This window comes from Equus asinus, chromosome 5 (assembly GCF_041296235.1).
Source record: "Equus asinus isolate D_3611 breed Donkey chromosome 5, EquAss-T2T_v2, whole genome shotgun sequence".
Lineage (NCBI taxonomy): Eukaryota > Metazoa > Chordata > Mammalia > Perissodactyla > Equidae > Equus > Equus asinus.
In genome coordinates this window covers 6,214,189-6,237,673 of record NC_091794.1, presented here as the reverse complement: position 1 = coordinate 6,237,673, position 23,485 = coordinate 6,214,189, and the positions used below count along the sequence as shown (strand labels likewise).

Sequence of the window (23,485 nt, the reverse complement as noted above, 5' to 3'; positions counted from 1 at the left end):
ACCTCTGGAAGAAGGCATTCTCGGCAGCGGTGACAAGGCCCTTCAGGTACCCGCCTTTGAAATGGTTAATCCTGCTGCTGCAAGGCAGCTTCTTCGGCTTGAAGCAGAACCAGGGTTCTCCAGTGTAGAGATCTGTGAAGTTACACAGGGGCAGGCTCCCAGGAAGACACACGTTGCATTCAGTAGTTTCAGAAATTCTTCCTGAACGGAAGAGACTCTTGAAATAGACCCTGTCTGGCTTCTCTTCCTGCAGGTGCTGAAGAACTCTGATCCCTTCACTGGGGTGGACCAGAGATACGGACACTTTAACTTTGCCTGGCCAGAGCAATGTGAAAAAGACCTTGTAAGACCCATTCTGGTAGTCTACCACTCTGCCCACAGCCCCTGCCTGCAGCTTAGGAGAGTGGATTCTGGCCTGCAGGTAGTCTCCACCATACTTCTTGGGCCTTCTTTGAAAATCCTGTACATGAACCAGCACCTCTAGCTGGCTTCCCACCTTGAAGAAGGCTGCAGAGTTCAAGATGACAAAGTAGCTGGAAGAAGGGTCAGTGCTCTTCAAAAATGGGACTGGGCCCATGTCAGGCACCTGCCACTGTAAGGCGGCCAGCAAGGAGTCCTCTTCCATGCGCTCCCAGCTGGACAGAGTCTGGTGCTCATAGCCACAGTAAGGATTCCGGCTAATTCCTGACACCTGGGAGGAAACAAACTGCCCACTACTGTCGATGAACATGGCCGAAACAGTCTCATGATCCAAGTACTGAAGAGAAAGACACAAACGACAGAAACCAAAGCTACAATGAATTTCCTCATATTCAACCAAATAAATCTCTGCTTCAGTTTAAACTTTAATAAAACTACTTGCAATGGCATTGTTTCAAAAACCAGCACTCACGAGTTTTACAGGGCTATCTCACTGTAACACGGTGAAATCAAGATGAGGAATAAAGTCACAGAGGGATCCCCACACTTTTGTGAGTTTTACCTCCTGGAGCTCAATCAGGTTCCCACAGCAAATATCAGAGAAAAATTTCCTTGTGCTTCCAGCAAGAGAAGGGGAAAAAGGAATTATTTTGAAATACACCAGAGCATTCTGTTCTTCTTAACAAGGCCTGCCCTCAAGAGAAACTATTTTACCAGAGTCTAACCTATTGGGGTAAGGAACATACACAATTCCAGCCCATTCTAACCATTCTGTCCAACTTAAGGTGTGTGGGGAGGACTAAGAAGCACTTTCAGAGCTCACAGCCATGAGCACAGGGTCACTAAAAGACCAAGATTTAATCGTAGAACTAAAAGACACTTCACCTCCCCAACACCTTACCACCACTAAAAGCCTATTTATCAGAGTTCCTTTTACCCAATACATCATGTCCAGCTTTCAACAAAAAATTACAAGACATACTAAAAGGCAAAAAACAAAGTTTGAAAACACAGATCAAGCATCAGAAGCAGACTCAGATATATCAGGGATGTTGGAACAATAAGACCAGGAATTTAAAACAAGTGTGATTAATATGCTAAGATTTCTAATGGCAAAAGCAGACAACATGAAAGAACAGATGGGCAATGTAAGGAGAGAGATGGAAATTCCAAGAAAGAATCAAAAAGAAATGCGAGACAGAGCAGAGAGGATTTTTAGGGCAGGCAAAAAACTCTGTATGATATTATAATGATAAACAGATGTCATCATACATTCATCCAAACCCAAAGAATGTACAACACCAAGAGTGAACCCAAATGTAAACTACAGACCTTGTGTGATTATGACATGTCAATTGACAAATAAAAATGGCAAGCAACAGGATATATTGGAGAATATGAGGAAGCCATTTGGTGTAAACCTAATTCGGCCTGACCTTGTCTTTCCAAAAGGGCCTGACCAAGGCCGTTGAGCATGCATTGTATATCTGCTTTAGATATTCCCTATGGCAAGAACAAAGGCCCTTGAGATAAAGGTGCAACTTCCCTCCCTCTCCCAACGCTGGCATTTCCTTAAGGATTAAGCATCTTTCCTTAGGCTAGGCACTGATTGCTGTGACCACCCAGCTTGAGACAATAAGCTTGCCTCCTGCTACCCCCTCTGAGATAGCAGACCCACTACCTGCTGTGTCCATCAAGCGCTGTGCCGACAGGGCAATCTTGTGACTATTGTGGAAGGGACATTTCAATCATATGTGAAACATCCTGTTTGGGGGTATATAACCACTCTGTATACCTCACTTCTTTGGTGCCCTTTCTTACTTCAGGAATAAAGGCCCCGGGCCATGGTCCTCAGATTTCAGCTCAGAATAAACTCACCCAAATTTTCATTTATAGATTGGTTATGGATTATTTTCGTCGAGACAATGTAGGTTCATCTTTTGTAAAAAATGTACTATCCAGTAAGTGACATTAACAATGGGGAAGGCTATGCATGTGAGGGATGCATGTGGGGGTAGGGAATATATGAGAAACCTCTGTAATCTTCCTGTAGTGTAAGTCCTGACAGGTGATCTTTCTTTTTTGAACTTTGATTGCCAAGACATCCATTTCAAAGAGGCATCCACTTCAAAGACAGCTATGTCAAAAAAACACATTGCCAGCCACATGACTAGATAAAGAGTCAGATTACCCCACCACTGCTCCTTTGTTTGAGAGATCTTGGTTGATTTAGATAACTAACCACTTACACTTTTTTTTTTTGAGGAAGATTAGCCCTGAGCTAACATCTGCCAATCCTCTTCTTTTTGCTGAGGAAGACTGGTCCCAAGCTAACATCCATGCCCATCTTCCTCTACTTTTTTTTAATATGTGGGACACCTACCACAGCATGGCTTGCCAAGCGATGCCATGTCTGCACTGGGGAGCTAAACCAGCAAACCCGGTGCCACTGAAGCAGAACGTGCAAACTTAACTGCTACACCACGGGGCCGGCCCCTACACTTATCTTTAAGTGAAATGAATGACAGCAATGATACGAGGGACAGGAAGGAGAAATTAGGAATATTTTATAACTGCACTACCCAGGAAGTGATATACTGTTGTTTGATAGTAGACTTAGATTAGTTGGAAATGTGTATTGCAAACTCTAGGGTAATCACCTAAAAAAGTAAAATAAAGGCCCGTCCCGTGGCCAACTGGTTAAGTTCGCGTGCTCCGCTTCGGCAGCCCAGGGTTTCACTGGTTCAGATCCTGGGCACGGACATGGCACTGCTTGTCAGGCCATGCTGAGGCAGCACTCACAACTAGAATATACAACTATGTACTGGGGGTGCTTTGGGGAGGAGAAGAAGAAAAAAAGAAGATTGGCAACAGATGTTAGCTCAGGTGCCAATCTAAAAAAAAAGCCCTTTCTCCTTCCTTAAAAAAAGAAAGTAAAATAAGAAGTATAACTGATATACTAAGAAAGGAGAGAAAATGGAATCTACAAAATGCTCAGTTAAAACCACAAGTCAGAAAAGTGCAGAAGACAAAAATAGGAACAAAGAACAAGTACAAGGAATAGAAAACAGTAACAAATATGGTAGATGTTAATCCAACTATATCAATAATCACTTTGAACATCAATAGGCTAAATGTACCAATTAAAAGACAGAGACTGTCAGAATGAATTAAAAAACAAGACTCAATTATATGTTGTCTACAAGAAATCTACTTTCAATGTAAAGACATACATAGATTACAAACAAATGGATGGAGAAAGACATACCACGCCAGCACCAATCAAAAGAAAGTGGGAGTAGTTATATTAATTTCAGACAAAACAGACTTCAGAACAAGGAAAGTCGTCAGAGATAAAGAAGGGCATAATATAAAGGGATCAATTCTCCAAGAAGACATAACAATCTTTAATGGATACGTGCCTAACAATAGAGAGTCAAAATATGTGAGGCAAAAACTGATAAAACCGCAAGGAAAAACAAATGAATTTGATATTATAGTTGAAGACTTTAACACTCTTCTATCAGAAATGGACAGATCCAGCAAGTAGATAATCAGTAAGGACACAGTTGACCTCAACAGCACCATTAATCACCATCAATCAACTGAATATAATATACATCTATAAACTACTTATCCAATAACAGCAGAATATACACTCTTCTCAAGCCTCATGTGGAACATTTACCAAAACAGACCACATTCTGGGCCATAAAATACACCTTGAAAAATCGAAAAGAAGAGAAATCATATAATGTCTGCTATTAGACTACAATGGAATTAAACTAGAAATCAGTAACAGAAAGATAGCTGGGAAATCCCAAAATACCTGGAGATTAAACAACACACTTCTAAGAAACATAGGTTTGGTTTCAAAGGATCATCTTCTATATTGAGTAACATTTACATAAACATAATAATGTAAATGCCGTATGCTATGATGTTTAAGCATAACAATCAATCCATAAAGAATAGACACTAGCCTTAATTATAGTTAGAGCAATAAATCTAAAGATTATAAAACCTGACGATGCCAAAGTAATATTATAGGCTAACAGAAGTCAAACGTAAAATAACGCAGGAGTACTTTTCTTCCTCACTCACAGGAGGCAGTTAAGACATATTGTCTAATGCTGTTAGGGAAACAAAGACCTAAATACACTATTTAACGTAGAGAAATGAAAACAATTTTACAAATTTTGGAAAGAGAGTGACAGAAAGTGTGAGTCAGCAGAAGATCTCACCTTTCACTCTTAACAAGAGGAGGAGTATCAGCCAACATTATTGCACACTTATGTGCCAGACACTCTAAAAGACTTTACATGAATCTTTCAATACGATTTCAAACCATCCCATAAGATAAGTCCTATGATTAAGTCCACCTTATAGACAAAGAAACTAAGGCACAGAATGGCTTAGTAATTTGCCCAAGATCATGTAGGTTATGAGAGATGAGGATCAAGGCTGCCCCTGCCCCAAGGAGAGAAGTCCAAGGTGACCTGCCCTATATACGGATCTATATCATCCTCCGGGAAGCATAGGATGTCCTGACCTGATCCAATCCGATTCTTCTCTAAAGTTATAAGACCATCCAATAACCAGACCCCACCTACACTGGTACCATTTTAATGACTTTTTTTTAACATAATCTTTCTTTGCCTTGTAAAGAAATAACTCACATGTCTATGCTTTATAAATTTAGCCGTGCCCTCAACCCATTGCAGCTCTTTACTGCCCATGGGTCCTGTCCCCATGCCTGCAGCTCTTACTGCCCACGGGTCCTGTCCCCATGCCTGCAGCTCTTACCGCCCATGGGTCCTGTCCCCATGGCTACAGCTCTTACTGCCCACGGGTCTTGTCCCCATGCCTGTAGCTCTTACCGCCCCTGGGTCCTGTCCCCATGGCTGCAGCTCTTACTGCCCCTGGGTTCTGTCCCCATGCTGCAGCTCTTACTGCCCATGGGTCTTGTCCCCATGCCTGCAGCTCTTACTGCCCATGAGTCCTGTCCCCATGCTGCAGCTCTTCACTGCCCATGGGTCCTGTCCCCAGGCCAGCAGCTCTTACTGCCCATGGGTCCTGTCCCCATGCCTGCAGCTCTTACTGCCCATGGGTCCTGTCCCCATGCCTGCAGCTCTTACTGCCCATGGGTCCTGTCCCCATGCCTGCAGCTCTTACTGCCCATGGGTCCTGTCCCCATGCCTGCAGCTCTTACTGCCCATGGGTCCTGTCCCCATGCTACTCCATGCTATTCTCTAACTAAAAGAGCACTACTGCCAGACCTTCAGAGTCCAAGAAATCTTTCTTTCGACTCCTTGACTCACCAAGCCCGCATCAATGAGCAGTAAGCCAGGATTGGAACCCAAGCAGTCTGACTTCAGTCTGGGTTCTGAACTACCCACACTATCCTGCGTCAGGTGGAAGGGTCAGGAGATACGATGCAAACTTGACAAATCGAGATAAGTATGTGATACACAATTAGTGATAATTCCCAAATAATTAAAAACAGCAGTTATATCCAAGAAACAACACTGAAAGTGAAGAAAGGGGAGGGAATTCAATTATATACTTAATATCATTCTCTACTCTTTGAACTTTTTTATATGTTTCATTAAGTATTTTCTTAATACATAGAAGCACAGATGGACAAATGGACAGGAAAAAATAGATACGTGCCTTTGATATAGTGATTTATAAGAAGTACATATTTGGTCTTTGTCCACAGTTCCTGGCTCACAGCTGCAAAACCCTTGGAATTTCCTGAGTGATAAGAGCAATGGGAGCATCTTTTGTTATAAAATTTGGTTTCTTCTCCTCAGTTCCCGAAAATGCTGCAGAGCCATAAAGGTGAAATGGGTGTCTTGTTGTTCATAACAAGCCCCTTTCCACCACAACTGGGTTTATGTTAATGAGGTGACTTTTGGAAAGCACCTAAGGGTGTTGGCTGGTTTTAGCAGAAGCAACCATGATTACAGGGTTGGAATTTATAGTCCCACCCTCTGACCTCTGGGAAGGGGAGAGTAGCTGGAGGATGAACCCATCGCCAACAACCAATGACTTGATCACTCACGCCTACAGAATGAAGCCTCCATAAAAACCCAAAAGACAGGGTTTGGAGAGAGCTTCCAGGTTAGTGAATACGTGGAGAGTTGGGGAAAGTGGTGCATTCCTAAAGGCATGGAAGCTCCGTGCCCTTCCCACATACCTTGTCTTAACACATCTCTTCCATCTGGCTGTTCCTGAGTTTTATCCTTTTATAATAAACCAGTAATCTAGTAAGTAAAATATTTCTCTGAGCTCTGTGAGCTGCTGTAGCAAATTAATCGAACCCAAAGCATGGGTCAATGGACCCTCCGATCTACAGCCAGTCTGTCAGAAGCACAGATGACAACCTGGACCTGCAACTGGCATCTGAAGGTGGTGGGGGGACAGTCTTGTAGGACTGAGCCCTTATTAACCTGTGGGATCTGATGCTATCTCCAAGTAGACAGTATCAGAATTGAGATGAATTGTAGGACCCCCTGCTGGTATCTAAGAATTGCCTAGTGGTGTGGAAAAAAATCTCACACACACACACACACACACACATTGGAAAATGGGTGCAGAAAACTACATCCTACATTGTACAATGAGTTAGATTGCAAGGGGGAAAAAACCAGTAACAACAACAAAGCAAAACGAAAAATTACTCTTCTCAATAGTTAGTATTACCGTTATAAACCACCAAACCAAGGTCTCGACTCCCCAAATATGCTAAACCACTATGAAATCCTATACAAGGTAAAAATAACTCCATACAAGGTAACATTAACCCCAAAATACAAGAAGGTTTTTTAATGATCTTCTTAGATCTGTATTTTTTCCTTCTCATTTTACACTTACATACAGACATTTTCAGTTGAAAGGATTTCATTAGGAGTCTTCATTTTAAAGAAGCACATGGTATTATTTGTTCATTAAAAAGGGTAATGGGTTCCGCCCGGGCAGCAGACAAAACTCTCTGTCAGCCATTAGCGGAGGGGCCACGCCCAGCATTCACAACTCCGGGAAAGTCCCGGAGAGAATCCCAGAGGGTGAGGTGACCCCCAGCTGCCGTTGCCCGCCCCGTGGGGCTAGGGATGGCCGGAGATCTCGGAGAGGACTCGGGCTGGGTGAAGCTCCAGGGGCCGGCTCCGCAGCCCAGAGGGGAGGCTCCGGAGTTCCGCCCGGGCAGCAGACAGGGCTCTCTGTCTGCCATTAGCGGAGGGACCCCTCCCAGCATCCACAACACAGGGAGGGTCCCGGAGAGAAGAATATCAGGCAGGGCAGCAGCTGACCACCTACCACTGAAATCAGGATCTCCGGCTATCCCCCAGACAGGGCAAAGGGCTCCCTGAGTTCCTGGGAAACAGGACTGGGGCTGGGTGGAGTTCCAGCGACCCAGCTCCGTAACCTAGGGGGAAACCCTACAGGCTCACAGCAGCCTCAGCGAAAGCCTCTGCACAGCACTAGTAGAGAGCACCCATCCGGGAGCCACAAGGCTGAAAGACCCGGAGACAAAAGTAGCATAGCTAGGTGAGCTAACCACAGACTGTAGAAGATGCCAATACCTGTGCTGCGACCCATAGTGGACAAGTGAGATTTTGTGGGTGCCGACAGTGATGGAGCGGCAAATATAAGTGATCCTACCCCTGGCCGCTGGAAAAGCCCATAACACCGTTGCAGACCCCAAGGAGGGAGCACGTCTAGGTGGGCTGCAACAGTAGGCACCAGCAGCCTGAAGCCCCTCCGTGACGGCCCCCACGGCAGAAGAGGGAATCCAAAGGACCAATGTGACTACGAGGAGGGGCCCAGGCCCAGTTAGCAACTGTGGATAGGGTTCCTGGTTGGTGCAGTATAAACAGCTGCTCCCCCACCACACCAGCAGAAACAAGTGGAAGGAGCAACTAAACTCTATCTCTATGCAGAGGCACAAATCTACAACATCAAGCAATATGAAAAAATACATTAAAATCTCCAGAACAGAAGGAAAATGACAAATACACAGAAAACAATCCCAAAGAAAATGAGATATATAACCTAAATGATGATGACTCCAAAACAGCCATCATTAAAATACTCAATGAGTTAAGAGAGAATTCAGATAGACAACTCGACGAGTTCAGGAGCTATGTCACAAAAGAGTTTGATAGGATAAAGAAGAACCAAACAGAAATACTGGAAATGAAGAACACAATAGAGGAGATTCAGAAAAATCTAGATGCACTGAACAGTAGGGCCGATAATATGGAGGAAAGAATTAGCAATTTGGAAGATGGGAATATAGAAATGCTGCAGGCAGACGAGGAGAGAGAAGTAAGACTAAAAAGATATGAAGAAACTCTCCGAGAATTATCAGACACAATTAGGAGATGCAACATAAGGATTATAGGTATACCAGAGGGAGAAGAGAAGGAGAAAGGGGCAGAAAGCCTATTCAAAGAAATAATGGCTGAGAACTTCCCAAATCTCGTGAGAGAGATGGATCTTCAGGTGACAGAAGCCAATAGATCTCCAAACTTTATCAATGCAAGAAGACCAACCCCACGGCATATAGTAGTGAAGCTAGCAAAAGTCAACGACAAGGAGAAAATACTAAGGACAGCCAGGCAAAAGAAACTAACCTACAAAGGAATCCCCATCAGGCTATCAGCAGATTTCTCAGCAGAAACTTTACAGGCTAGAAGAGAGTGGAATGATATATTCAAAAATCTGAAGGACAAAAACCTACAGCCGAGAATTCTCTACCCAGCGAAAATATCCTTCAAATACGATGGAGAAATAAAAACTTTCCCAGATAAACAAAAATTAAGGGAGTTCATTGCCAGAAAACCTCTTCTTCAGGAAATCCTCAGGAAAACTCTCATTCCTGAAAAATCAAAAAAAGGAAAGGGGCTACAAAACCAAGAGCAGAGGAGATAAGTAGAAGGACAACAACAGAGAGTAGCAGCTCTTCATCAGAACAGATTAAACCATGGGACGAGAAACAAAGGAAATTGAAGAAAACTGGAGAACAAGACATAAAATGGTAGTGGTAGGCCCCCACATCTCAATAATCATTCTAAATGTAAATGGATTGAACTCCCCAATCAAAAGACACAGAGTGGCAGGATGGATCAAAGAACAAGATCCAACAACATGCTGCCTCCAGGAAACACACCTCAGCCCCAAAGACAAACACAGACTCAGAGTGAAGGGATGGAGAACAATACTCCAAGCTAATAATGAACAAAAGAAAGCAGGTGTCGCTATACTAATATCAGACAAGGTAGACTTCAAAGCAAAACAGATAAAGAAAGACAAAGAGGGGCAGTATATAATGATAAAAGGGACTCTCCACCAAGAAGACATAACACTTATAAATATATACGCACCCAACACAGGAGCACCAAAATTTGTAAAGCAACTCTTAATAGAACTAAACGAAGACATCAACAACAATACAATAATAGTAGGGGACCTCAACACACCATTAACACCAATGGACAGAACATCCAGACAGAAAATCAACAAGGAAATAATAGAATTAAATGAAAAATTAGACCAGATGGACTTAATAGATATATATAGAACACTTCATCCAAAAACAGCAGGTTACACATTCTTCTCAAGTGCACATGGAACATTCTCAAGGATTGACCATATTTTGGGAAACAAAGCAAACATCAATAAATACAAGAGAGTTGAAATAATATCAAGCATCTTTTCTGATCATAATGCTATGAAACTAGAAATCAACTACAAGAAAAAAGCAGAGAAAGGTGCAAAAATGTGGAGACTAAACAACACGCTTCTGAACAAACAATGGATCATTGAAGAAATTAAAGAAGAAATCAAATATTATCTGGAGACAAATGAAAATGAGAACACGACATACCAAATTATCTGGGATGCAGCAAAAGCAGTCCTAAGAGGGAAATTCATCGCAATACAGGCTCACCTCACTAAACAAGAAAAAGCTCACATAAGCAACCTCAAACGACACCTAACAGAACTAGAAAAAGAAGAACAAACAAAGCCCAGAGTCAGTAGAAGGAGGGAAATAATAAAAATAAGAGCAGAAATAAACGATATTGAAACAAAAAAGACAATAGAAAGGATCAATGAAACAAAGAGTTGGTTCTTCAAAAAAATTAACAAAATCGACAAACCTTTAGCCAGACTCACCAAGAAAAGAAGAGAAAAATCGCAAATAAATAAAATTAGGAATGAGAGAGGAGAAATCACAACAGATACCAATGAAATACAAGGGATCATAAGAGAATACTATGAAAAACTATATGCCAACAAATTGAACAACCTGGAAGAAATGGACAACTTCCTAGACTCCTACAACCTCCCCAAACTGAATCAGGAAGAAATGGAGAATCTGAATAGGCCAATCACAAGTAAGGAAATAGATATGGTAATCAAAAACCTCCCCAAAAATAAGAGTCCAGGACCAGACGGCTTCTCTGGAGAATTCTACCAAACATTCAAAGAAGACTTAATACCTATTCTTCTCAAACTATTCCAGAAAATTGAGAAAGATGGAGTACTCCCTAACACATTTTATGAAGCCAACATCACTCTGATCCCCAAACCTGACAAGGACAACACAAAGAAGGAGAACTACAGGCCGATATCACTGATGAACATAGATGCAAAAATCCTCAACAAAATTCTGGCAAACTGAATACAGCAATACATCAAAAAGATTATACACCATGATCAAGTGGGATTTATACCAGGGACACAGGGATGGTTCAACATCCGCAAGTCAATCAACGTGATACACTACATCAACAAAATGAAAAACAAAAACTACATGATCATCTCAGTAGATGCAGAGAAAGCATTCAACAAGATCCAACACCCATTTATGATAAAAACCCTCAATAAAATGGGTATAGAAGGAAAGTACCTCCACATAATAAAGGCCATATATGACAGACCCACAGCCAACATCATACTCAATGGACAAAAACTGAAAGCCATCCCTCTGAGGACAGGAACAAGACAAGGGTGCCCACTTTCACCATTCCTATTCAACATAGTACTGGAGGTGTTGGCCAGAGCAATTCGGCAGGAAAAAGAAATAAAAGGAATCCAAATAGGTAATGAAGAAGTAAAACTCTCGCTGTTTGCAGACGACATGATCTTATATATAGAAAACCCCAAAGAATCCATAGAAAAACTATTAGAAATAATCAACAACTACAGCAAAGTAGCAGGGTATAAAATCAGCATACATAAATCAGTAGCATTTCTATACACTAACAATGAACTAACAGAAAAAGAACTCAAGAACTCAATCCCATTCACAATTGCAACGAAAAGAATAAAATACCTTGGGATAAACTTAACCAAGGAAGTGAAGGATCTATACAATGAAAACTACAAGACTTTCTTGAAAGAAACTGACGACGACATAAAGAGATGGAAAGACATTCCATGCACATGAATTGGAAGAATAAACATAGTTAAAACGTCCATACTACCTAAAGCAATCTACAGATTCAATGCCATCCCAATCAGAATCCCAAGAACATTCTTCACAGAAATTGAACAAAGAATCCTAAAATTCATATGGGGCAACAAAAGACCGTGAATTGCTAAAGCAATCCTGAGCAAGAAAAACAAAGCCGGCGGAATCACAATCCCCGATTTCAAAACATACTACAAAGCTACAGTGATCAAAACAGCATGGTACTGGTACAAAAACAGGTCCACAGATCAATGGAACAGAATTGAAAGCCCAGAGATAAAACCACACATCTATGGACGGCTAATCTTCGACAAAGGAGCAGAGGGCCTACAATGGAGAAAAGAAAGTCTCTTCAACAAATGGTGCTGGGAAAACTGGACAGCCACATGTAAAAGAATGAAAATTGACCATTCTTTTTCACCATTCACAAAAATAAACTCAAAATGGATCAAAGACCTAAAGATTAGGCCTGAAACGATAAGTCTTCTGGAAGAGAATATAGGCAGTACACACTTTGACATCAGTTTCAAAAGAATCTTTTCGGACACTATAACTCCTCAGTTGAGGGAAACAATAGAAAGAATAAACAAATGGGACTTCATCAGACTAAAGAGCTTCTTTAAGGCAAGGGAAAACAGGATTGAAACAAAAAAACAGCTCACTAATTGGGAAAAAATATTTACAAGCCACTTATCCGACAAAGGGTTAATCTCCATAATATACAAAGAACTCACACGGCTTAACAACAAAAAAAAAACAACCCGATCAAAAAATGGGCAGAGGACATGAACAGACATTTCTCAAAAGAAGATATGAATATGGCCAATAGACACATGAAAAGATGTTCATCATCGCTAATCATCAGGGAAATGCAAATCAAAACTACACTAAGATATCACCTTACATCCGTTAGATTGGCAAAAACATCCAAAACCAAGAATGACAAATGTTGGAGAGGTTGTGGAGAAAAAGGAACCCTCATACACTGTTGGTGGGAATGCAAACTGGTACAGCCACTATGGAAAACAGTATGGAGATTTCTCAAAAAGTTAAAAATAGAAATACCCTATGACCCAGCCATCCCATTACTGGGTATCTATCATAAGAACCTGAAATCAGAAATCCCAAGAGTCCCTTGCACCCCTATGTTCATTGCAGCATTATTTACAATAGCCAAGACATGGAACCAACCTACATGCCCAGAAACTGATGATTGGATAAAGAAGATATGGTATATATACACAATGGAATACTACTCAGCCATAATAAAAGACAAAATTGGCCCATTCGCAGCAACGTGGATGGACCTCGAGGGTATTATGTTAAGCGAAATAAGCCAGTCAGAGAAAGACGAACTCTATATGACTCCACTCATAGGTGGAAGTTAATACATTGACAAGGAGATCTGATCGGTGGTTACCAGGGAAAAGGGGGGGTGGGGGGAGGGCACAAAGGGGGAAGTGGTGTACCCACAACATGACTAACAATAATGTACAACTGAAATCTCACAAGGTTGTAATCTATCATAACATTAATAAAAAAAAAAAGGGGTAATGGGGGGCTGGCCCTGTGGCCAAGTGGTTAAGTTCCCACGCTCCGCTTCAGCGGCCCAGGGTTTCACCGGTTCAGATCCTGGGCGTGGACGTGGCACTGCTCATCAGGCCATGCTGAGGCGGCGTCCCACATAGCACAACCAGAAGCACTCACAACTAGAATATACAACTACGTACTGAAAGGCTTTGGGGAGATGAAAAAAAAAATGGGTAATAGGAAGAAAACAAAATGACTTTAAAAATTTTCCTTTAGCAGAGGACATCAGCATCATGACAGAATAAGACATTACTCCTTTTCATCCACCTTTTTAACAATTAATTAGGCATTCATCCACAAACAAAAGTGCCTCTAGGGGATCCAGCACCACATGCCCAGGAAGCCAGGAGGAGTCTTACCCACATGTGCATCTAGTAATAGGCAGACAGATCTCAGTCCAGGCTGCAGAACAGAGCCAGTGAACTTGCATTCACCCTTCTCAGCTGCAGTCAAGGAAAACCTGGAGATGCTGACCTGGGCAGATACTGATGGACAAGAAAGAATTTGTAGAAATCCAGCCCTCACAAAGGGAGATTCCAGATGCCACTGGAGCAGAAAATAAACCCAAACAAACGAGTTTGGACACACTGAGAGGGTAAGAGAAACTTTGTCAGCGTTGACCCTCCCCCAACATGACATAGCATGGGGCTGAACTATCTGTCAGCATCCTCTCTGAAGAGGGAAAAGGAGTGGTGAGTTCCTGCCCAGCTGCCCCTGCTGTGTGAGATGCTGCTGGAGGAACCCATTTCTCTCCAGCAGCACCCAGAGTACTGAGGCAGGACCTCCATGACTGGCAGGAGGGGGATTAGGCAAGAGGCAGATAAGAATATCACAAGGCATTGAAGGGACACAGTTCCTGCTGACTGTGCTCAGGACTTTAGCAGGAAGTCCACCCATGACCCTATTCTCCTGGAGGGTCAGAGGTAGACGTCCTGCTAAAGTCCTGAGCAAGGAGAACCTTACCTGACAATCTCCCCACCGAGCCCACAGGCACCCCCAATGCCCTGAATGCTAAACATATACCTCCCCCTACTGAGACTAGCTTCTTGTACGTGCTCCCAAGGGAAGCAGCAAGTCTGGTAAAAGCAGTACTATCAGAAAAAGAGACAAGTATCAATGAGCAAGAGAGAAACCACAAACCTGAGCTATAGTGCCACCTTCTGGAAAACAAAGGAGAACCAGAGAAGCCATAAAAGTTTAAGATTTGTGTCACAAGAAGAAGCAAGAAGTGTGGAGCAGGTATAACCATAGCACCGAGAAAACCCCAGATATAACAGGACCAATGAACAGTTTACCCAATCTGAGACAATTAGTAAAGATTTGAGGAGGTGCATGCTACTTCAAATGCGAAAGCAGCAATGCAAATCTACAAGGAACATGAAGAATCAAGGAAACATGTCATCACCAAAAGATAACAACAATTCTCCAATAACTAAGCTAAAAGGCATGGAATTTAGTGATCTAGTTGATAAAGAATTCAAAACAGCTGTTTCAGGAAACTGAAGGAGCTACCAAAAAAACACAGACAACTGAACAAAATACATGAACAAAATGAGAAATTTACAAAGAACTAGAAACCATAAGAAAGAAGCAAACAAATTCTGGAGCTGAAGAATTCAATGAATGAAATGAAAAATGCAATAAAGAGCATCTACAACAGAGAAGATCAAATGGAAGACAGGATACGTGAGCTAGAGGACAGGAACTTGGAAATAACCCAATCAGAAGAGAACAAAGAAAAAAGAATGAAAAAGAGCACAGAAAGTCTACATGATCTATAGGATGCCATCAAACATACAAACAGTAGAATAATTGGGGTTTGAGAAGAAGGAGAGAGGGAAAAGGAGGCAGAAGGTTTCTTTAAAGAACTAGTAGCTAAGAACTTCCCAAACATAGGGATATACTTGGACAACCAAGTTCATGAAGCTAACAGATCACCCCATTACCTCAATGCAAAGAGACCCTCACCAGGATATATCACAATGATACTGTCAAAAAAAAAAACATATACAGAGAATCGTTAAAGCAACCAGAGGAAAAAAGACTATAATCTACAAAGGAACTATCAGTTCTTTTGGCTATCAGTGGATTTCTCTAAAAGAATCAAATGACATATTCAAAGTGCTGAAAGAAAAAAACTGCCAGCAAGAATACTCTCTCCAGCAAGTTACCTTTCAGATATGAAAGAGAAATAAAGGCTTTCCCAGATAAACAAAAGCTGAGGTGGTGCATCACCACTAGCCCTGCCTTAGGAGAGATGCTGACAGGAGCTCTTCAAGCTGAAGTGAAAAGACACGAATCAGTGACACGGAAACATATGAGAGTAAGCTACATGCTGACAAAGGTAAATATACAGTCAGATTGAGAAAACTCCAATTCTGTACTAGGACGGTGCATTAGCCACTTAACCATAATGTAAAGGTTAAGGGAAAAAAGTGTTAAAAATAACTATAGCTCCTATACTTTGTTGACAAACATGCAAAATAAAAAGAGGTAAATTGTGACATCAAAAATATAAAAGGTGGGGCCAGCCCCGTGGCCAAGTGGTTAAGTGCGTGCACTTGGCTTTGGCGGCCCAGGGTTTCGCCAGTTCAGATCCCGGGCACGGACCTAGCACTGCTCATTAAGCCACGTTGAGGAGGCGTCCCACACAGAAGAACTAGAAGCACATACAACTAGGATATACAACTACGTACTGGGGGGCTTTGGGGAGAAGAAAAATCAAAAAAAGAGGAAGATTGGCAACAGACATTAGCTCAGGGCCAGTCTTCCAAAAATATATACATTTTTTTTATATAAACATATATAAAAGGGTTGACCTTTGCATGCAACAGAAGTTATGAGCTTAAAGTGGACTGAGATGTTTTATGTAAGCCTCATGAAAACCACAAAGCAAAAACATAGAGTAAATTCACAAAAAAGACAGGGAAAAACAGAGCATACCACAGTGTAAAATCACCAATTTACAAAGAAAGGAGAAACAGAGGACAAAAGAAGCAATGAAAAACAAAACAACCAGAAAGCAATTAATAAGATGGTATTAATAAGCCCTTACACATCAAAAAATACTCTAAGTGTAAGCGGACTGAATTCAACAACCAAAAGGCAGAGAGTGGCTGGATGGATAAAAAAACAAGACCCAACGATATGAAGCCTACACGAGGCTCACTTCAGATTTAAGGACACACACATCGCCTCAAAGTGAAGGGATGGAGAAAGATATTCCATGCAAGTGGAAACCAAAAGAAAGCGAGAGTACCAATACTTACATGAGACAAAATAAACTTTAGGCCAAAAACACTAACAAGAGACAAAGATCATAATATATTGGATAAAGGGGTCAATTCATCAAAAAGATATAACAATCATAAATCTGTACCCACCCAACATTGGAACACCTAAATATATTAAGGAAATACTAACAGAACTGAAGGGAGAAACAGACAATAATAGTAGGGACATCAATTCCCTGCTTTCAGTAATGAATAACCGAGACAGGAAATCAACAAGGAAACACTGGACTTGAATCATACATTAGACCACTAGATCTAACAGACATTTACAGAACATTCTGTCCACAGCAGCAGAATATACATTCGTCTCAAGTGCACATGGAACATTCTCCAGACTAGATCACAGGATAGGCCACAAAACAAGTCTTAGCAAATTTAAGACTGAAATCATACCAAGTATCTGTTCTGACCACAATGGTATGAAACTAGGCATCAACAACAGAGAAATGCTGGGAAAAATACAAATATGTGGAAATTAAACAACAATCCTGAACAACAAATGGGTCAAAGAAGAAATCAAAAGAGAAGTCAAAAAATATCTCAAAACAAGTGAAAATGGACACACAACATACTGAAACCTACGGCAAAACGAGTTCTGAGAGGGAAGTTTATAGCAATAAATGCATAGACTAAGAAAATAGAAAGATTTCAAACAACCTACCTTTACACCTTAAGAAACTAGAAAAAGAAGAAGAAACTAAGCCCAAAGTTAGCAGGAGCAAAGAAATAACAGAGATCACAGTGGAAATAAATGACACAGAGACCAGAAAAACAATAGAAAAGATCAACAAAACTAAGAGCTGATTTTTTGAAAAGATAAACAAAACTGACAAACCTTTAGTTACACTAAGAAAAAAAGAAGACAAAATCAGAAATGAAAGAAGAACATTAAAACTGATACCACAGAAATACATAGGATCATAAAAGACACTATGAACAATTATATGCCAAAAATTGGATAACCTAGAAGAAACGGATACATTCCTAGCAACATACAACCTACCAAGACTGAATCAGCAAGAAAATCTGAACACATCAATAACTAGCAAGGAGATAAAATCAGTAATCAAAAACTTCCCAACAAAGAAAAGCCCAGGACCAGATGGCTTCACTGGTGAATTCTAGTAAAAATTTAAAGAAGAATTAATATCAAACATTCTCTAACTCTTCTAAAAAATTTAAGGGGAGAGAACACTCCCTAACTGATTTTATGAGGTTGGCATTACCCTGATACCAAAGCCAAATAAGAATACTACCAGAAAACTAAACTACAGGCCAACAGCCGTGATGAATATACATGCAAAAATAAAAAATATTAGCAGGGGCCGGCCCCGTGGCCAAGTGGTTAAGTTCACGGGCTCCACTTCAGCAGCCCAGGGTTTTGCCAGTTCGGATCCTGAGCGCAGACATGGCACCGCTCACCAGGCCATGTTGAGGTGGCGTCCCACATGCCACAACCAGAAGGACCCACAACTAAAAAAATATACAACTATGTACTGAGGGAATCTGGAGAGAAAAAGCAAAAAAATATATATATATTAGCAAACCAAATACAATATATTAAAAACATTATACACTATACACAAAACAATAAATGTGATACATCACATTAATAGAATGAAAAATAAAAATCATATCATCATCTCAATAGACGAAGAAAAAGCATTTGACAAACTACAACATCCTTTCATGATAAAATCCCTCAACAAATCGGGAATAGAAGGAACATAATAAAGGCCATACACAACAAACCCACAGCTAACACCATACTCAACAGGGAAAGACGGAAAGGTTTTATTCTGAGATCAGGAACAAGACAAGGGTGCCCACTCTCACCACTCTTTTTTTTTTTTTAAAGATTGGTACCTGAGCTAACAACTGTTGTTGGTCTTTTTTTTTTTTTTTAATTCTTCTCCCCAAAGCCCCCCAGTACATAGCTGTAGATTCTACTTGTGAGTGCCTCTGGTCATGCTATGTGGGACACCGCCTCAGCATGGCCTGATGAGCGGTGCCATGTCCGCACCCAGGATCCGAACCAGCAAAACCCCGGGCCACTGAAGTGAAGCGCATGAACTTAACCACTCAGCCGCAGGGCCAGCCCCCTCGCCACTCTTATTAAACATAGTACTGGAAGTGTTAACCAGAGCAAATAGGCAAGACAAAGAAACAGACATCCAAATCAGAAAGGAAAAGGTAAAATTGCCATTATTTGTAGATGATATGATCTTACATATAGAAAATCCTGAAGACAATCAAAAAACTGTTGGAACTAACCAACAAATTCAATAAAGGTGCAGGATATAAAATCAATGTACAGAAATCAGTTGCATTTCTATACACTAATAACAAAACATCTGAAAAAGAAATAAAGAAAACTATCCCATTCACTTTAGCATCAAAAACAAAATAATTAGGAATAAATTTAACCAAGAAAGTGAAAGATCTGTATAATGAAAACTACAAGAATTTGATGAAAGAAATTGAAGATGACACAAACAAATGGAAAGATATCTCATATTCATGGATTGGAAGAATTAATATGTTAAAATATACTATCCAAAGCCATCTACAGATTCAATGCAATTCCTATCAAAAATCCAAGTGTATTTTTCACAGCAATAGAAAAATCAATCCTAAAATTTGTATGGAACCATAAAAGACTCTAAATAGCCAAAGCAATCCTGAAAAAGAAGAACAAAGCTGAAGGCATCACATTTCTGATTTCAAATTATACAAAGCTATAGTAATCAAAACAGTGTGGTACTGACATAAATACAGACACCAGACCAATGAAATAGAATCAAGAGCCCAGAAATAAAGCCCCACATATACAGTCAACTAATATTTGACAAGGGAGCCACATATACTCAATGAGGAAAGCACCGTCTTTTCAGCAAATAGTGCTGGGAAAACTGGATAACCACAAGCAGACAAACAAAATTGGACCCATATCTTACACCACTCACAAAAATGAACTCAAAATGGATTAAAGACAAATGTAAGATCAATATCATAAAATCCTAGAAGCAGCAGCTCCTTGACAGTGGTCTCAGGAATGATTTTTAGATATGACACTAAAAGCACAAGCAACAAAAGCAAAAATCAAGTGGGGCTACATCAAACTGAAAAGCTGCTGCACAGCAAAAGGAATGATCAACAAAATGAGAAAGCAACCTATGAAATAGGAGAAAATATCTGTAAACTATATATCAGATAAGGAGTTAATATCCAAAATATATTAAGAACTCATACAACTCAACAACAACAAAAAACAAACAATCCAATTAAAAAACGGGCAGAGGAACTAAGCAGACATCCAAATGGCCAACAGGTACATGAAAAGATGCTCAACAATATTAGTCATCAGGGAAATGCAAATCAAAACCACAATGAGATAGCACCTCACGTGTGTCAGAATGCCTACCATCAAGAAGACAAGAGACAACAAATGTTCATGAGGATGGGGAGAAAAGGGAACACCCGCGCACTCTTGGTGGGAATGTAAACTATTTCAGTCACTATGGAAGAGTACGGAAGTTCCTCAAAAAATTAAAAATAGAGGGGCCAGCCCCGTGGTCAAGTGGTTAAGTTCGAGCGCTCTGCTTTGGCAGCCCAGGGTTTCACCAGTTCAGATCCTGAGCACAGACATGCCACCACTCATCAAGCCATGCTGAGGCGGCATCCCACATGTCACATCTAGAAGGACCCACAACTAAACATACAACTATGTACTGAGGGACTTTGGGGAAAAAAAGGAAAAATAAAATCTTTTATAAAAAAAAAATTAAAAATAGAACTACCATTGATCCAGCAGCCCCACTTGTGGGTATTTACCCAAAGGGAATGAAAAAAGCTATCGAAAAGATATCTGCACTCCCATGTTCACTGCAGCATCATTCACAATAGCCAAGACAGGGAAATGACCTAAGTGTTCACTGATGGATGAATGGATAAAGAAAATGTGGTATCACACACATGTGCACACGCACACACACAAACACACTGGAATATTATTCAGCCACAAGAAAGAAGAAAATTCTGCCATTTGCGAGAACATGGATGGACTTTGAGGGCATTATGCTAAGAAAGATGAGTCGGACAGAGAAAGGCAAATAATGTATGATACTACTTATATGTGGAATCTAAAAAAGCTGAACTGATAAAAACAGAGTAGGATGGTGGTTAACAGCGGCTGGGGGTGGGGGAAGTGGGGAGATCTTAACGGTACAAACTTGCAACTAGTAGACAAGTTCTGGAGATGTAATGCACAGTTCAGTGACTATAGTCAACAATACTCTATCATAAACTTAAAAGCTGCTAAGAGACAAGATCTTAATTGTTCCCACCACAAAAAAAGAAATAATAACTATGTAACATGATAGAGGTGCTAGCTAACACTACAGTGGTAATCATACTGTAATATATAAATGTATCAAATCAGCACATTGTACACCTTAAACTTATACAATGTTTTATGTCAATTATATTTCAATAAAAAAAAGAAAATTTTCCCTTACCTATTGGTTGTCTTTCAGGAAATATTCCAGCCTCCCTCTCCTTTTTAGTTGTTGTGAGGACATGACAAACCATTAAGGACCAAACCATGCACTATGTGCTCACATCATACCCCCTGTCATCCCTACCTTGTTCCTCTCGTCCTCTCCCATCACTCGTTCTTTGGGTAGCCACACCAACTATTCATGACTAGCTGATTGACCCATGCAGCCCAATCCAAGAATCACCAGACACTCCATGCTAAGCCACCTGAATTTTACTCACAAATGAAAAAGAACTCAAAAAGATCAATCTGCTTAATTTTCCTAAATGACAACTCTATTCCAGGCCAGTGACAGGGGTGACTTCACGGACTGCCATCTTTTTAGATTCAGAGCCAAGGGGAAACACCAATGGTCACTCCTGGAGCCACTGCAAGCTGTGGACTGGAAGGAACATTATGGCTGCCTGTCCCATATCTGTTTCACTCCTTGCCTGCTGAAAAACACCACTGCTGTTTGTTGACCTGTCAGCTCAGGGGTGGGCCTGATTGATCAAGGGACAATCTCAAGTGACTGATTTAGGAATAGGCATGTGACCCAATTCTGGACTATGAAAAACCAGAAGAGGTTGCTGGAGGTTTCTGATGGATGCATGCAGCCAAACTCAGACACCACCAGTGCTCTGGGAACAGCTACCTAAATTTTACGTGCAAATGAAAAAATGCAAATAATCTCTTAAGAGGGTTTCACGGAAACAAACCATCTCTTAAACTGGACATGTACAAGGAAAGCAATCACCTGTTGCTATGGCAGCATCCTACAATCCAACCATGAAAGAGGACGCCACAGAAAAAAGCTCACACGCAAAGGACAGCATAACTGAGAAGTTTACAGAGAAATAGCCTGAACTATGTCCAACCCACCTCCTGACTTCTATTCAAAATGAATAATATCCTTTAATATTAAAGTCAGCTTGAACCAGGTTTCTTTACTTGCAGCCAAAAATCCCTAATACACTGGTATTTTTATAATCTTAACTTATCAATGAATAAAGAAAAAACAAATAAATATAGGCCATGCTCAATGAGAGCTTTTCAGATAACAGACAATTCTCCCTATAACCTTTTGCTGAATATTGATACACACACCTCCTTCTTATATTATGTGATATTTCTAATTAAAATTGAGTCGTGCTCGCTCTTTAGAAAATGCTCAGATGCTCTAATCACAAGAAGAGTATAGTCAGGATCAGAAACAAGATAGAAAGGGGGTTAAGAGATGGAAGACTGCTGGGTTTCACAGCCTTTCTCACCCCAAGCTTCTTTATCAACCATCATCTCAGTAATAAACTGAACAGATTAACAGTCATGACAATATTCTCATCATAGACAAAATGACCTCTTTAGATCAGAGGCCCTACTAAAAGACCTATTTATTACTTTCAATATCAGAACCGTCTTAATCATTCATTACTGCCATCTCCCTTCTCCATTATCATTCAGTTTGTGTTTGTACACATAATTAGACCTGCTAGCTGACATCCAGTCCAAAAGTTTCCAAGAACTCAAGCACGACTATTAGGGGAATTTTCTAACATTCCTTCCCAATCATAGTAACATTAATGATGTGGGACTCTGGCCCAGCCTCTCAAGTCTCTCCTTGTCCCTTTTCCTACCCCCTCCCCTATCCCAGACCTACACCACTATCTTTTTTCTCTATTCTTATCCTGGGCTGTGGAATGTGATGAAACAAAAACACCCCTGACAAAACCACTGAAGGTGAGTGCCACACATATGTATGGTCTTGAAATCTATTGCCCCTCTGTCATCTATCTGCCAACCCCATTCTTTCAAGCCCCTACACACAAACCTCCTGGCTCCACCCTCCTTCCACTTGCTGCCTCCTCCACAGGCAAGCACTCCCTCAAAGTCCTGCCCTCCAGCAGCAAAGGCATCTCCACTGCCAACCACCACCACATTTCCTTGTGACATCAGAGGACTGAGCATGGGCCTCCTACATCAATGATAAAACGACGAGAGCATTCACGACGTACCGTGTCCCTCATCTTACACAAAGTCATATGTGCCATTTGTGCTCAAGACCCCTCCTCTCCCCATCCCCTTGGCCACTAACCCTTCTCCTCTCCAGTTTCCCTATTATCCCTTTCCCCTCAACTTCAAGCCCCTCAGACTTACACTTCCAGC

General features: G+C 41.0%; 1 protein-coding gene across 7 annotated transcripts in view; it reads right to left on the bottom strand.

Moving 5' to 3' along the window:
* Nucleotides 1-23,485, bottom strand: part of NXPE3 (neurexophilin and PC-esterase domain family member 3) — a 47,357-nt gene that overhangs the window by 17,002 nt on the left and 6,870 nt on the right. For all 7 annotated transcript variants that reach the window (XM_070508678.1, XM_070508682.1, XM_070508679.1 and 4 more), the window contains one exon: nucleotides 3-757. In XM_070508678.1, the coding sequence (XP_070364779.1) occupies nucleotides 3-757 (755 nt within the window). The remainder of the gene's footprint in view (nucleotides 1-2; nucleotides 758-23,485) is intronic.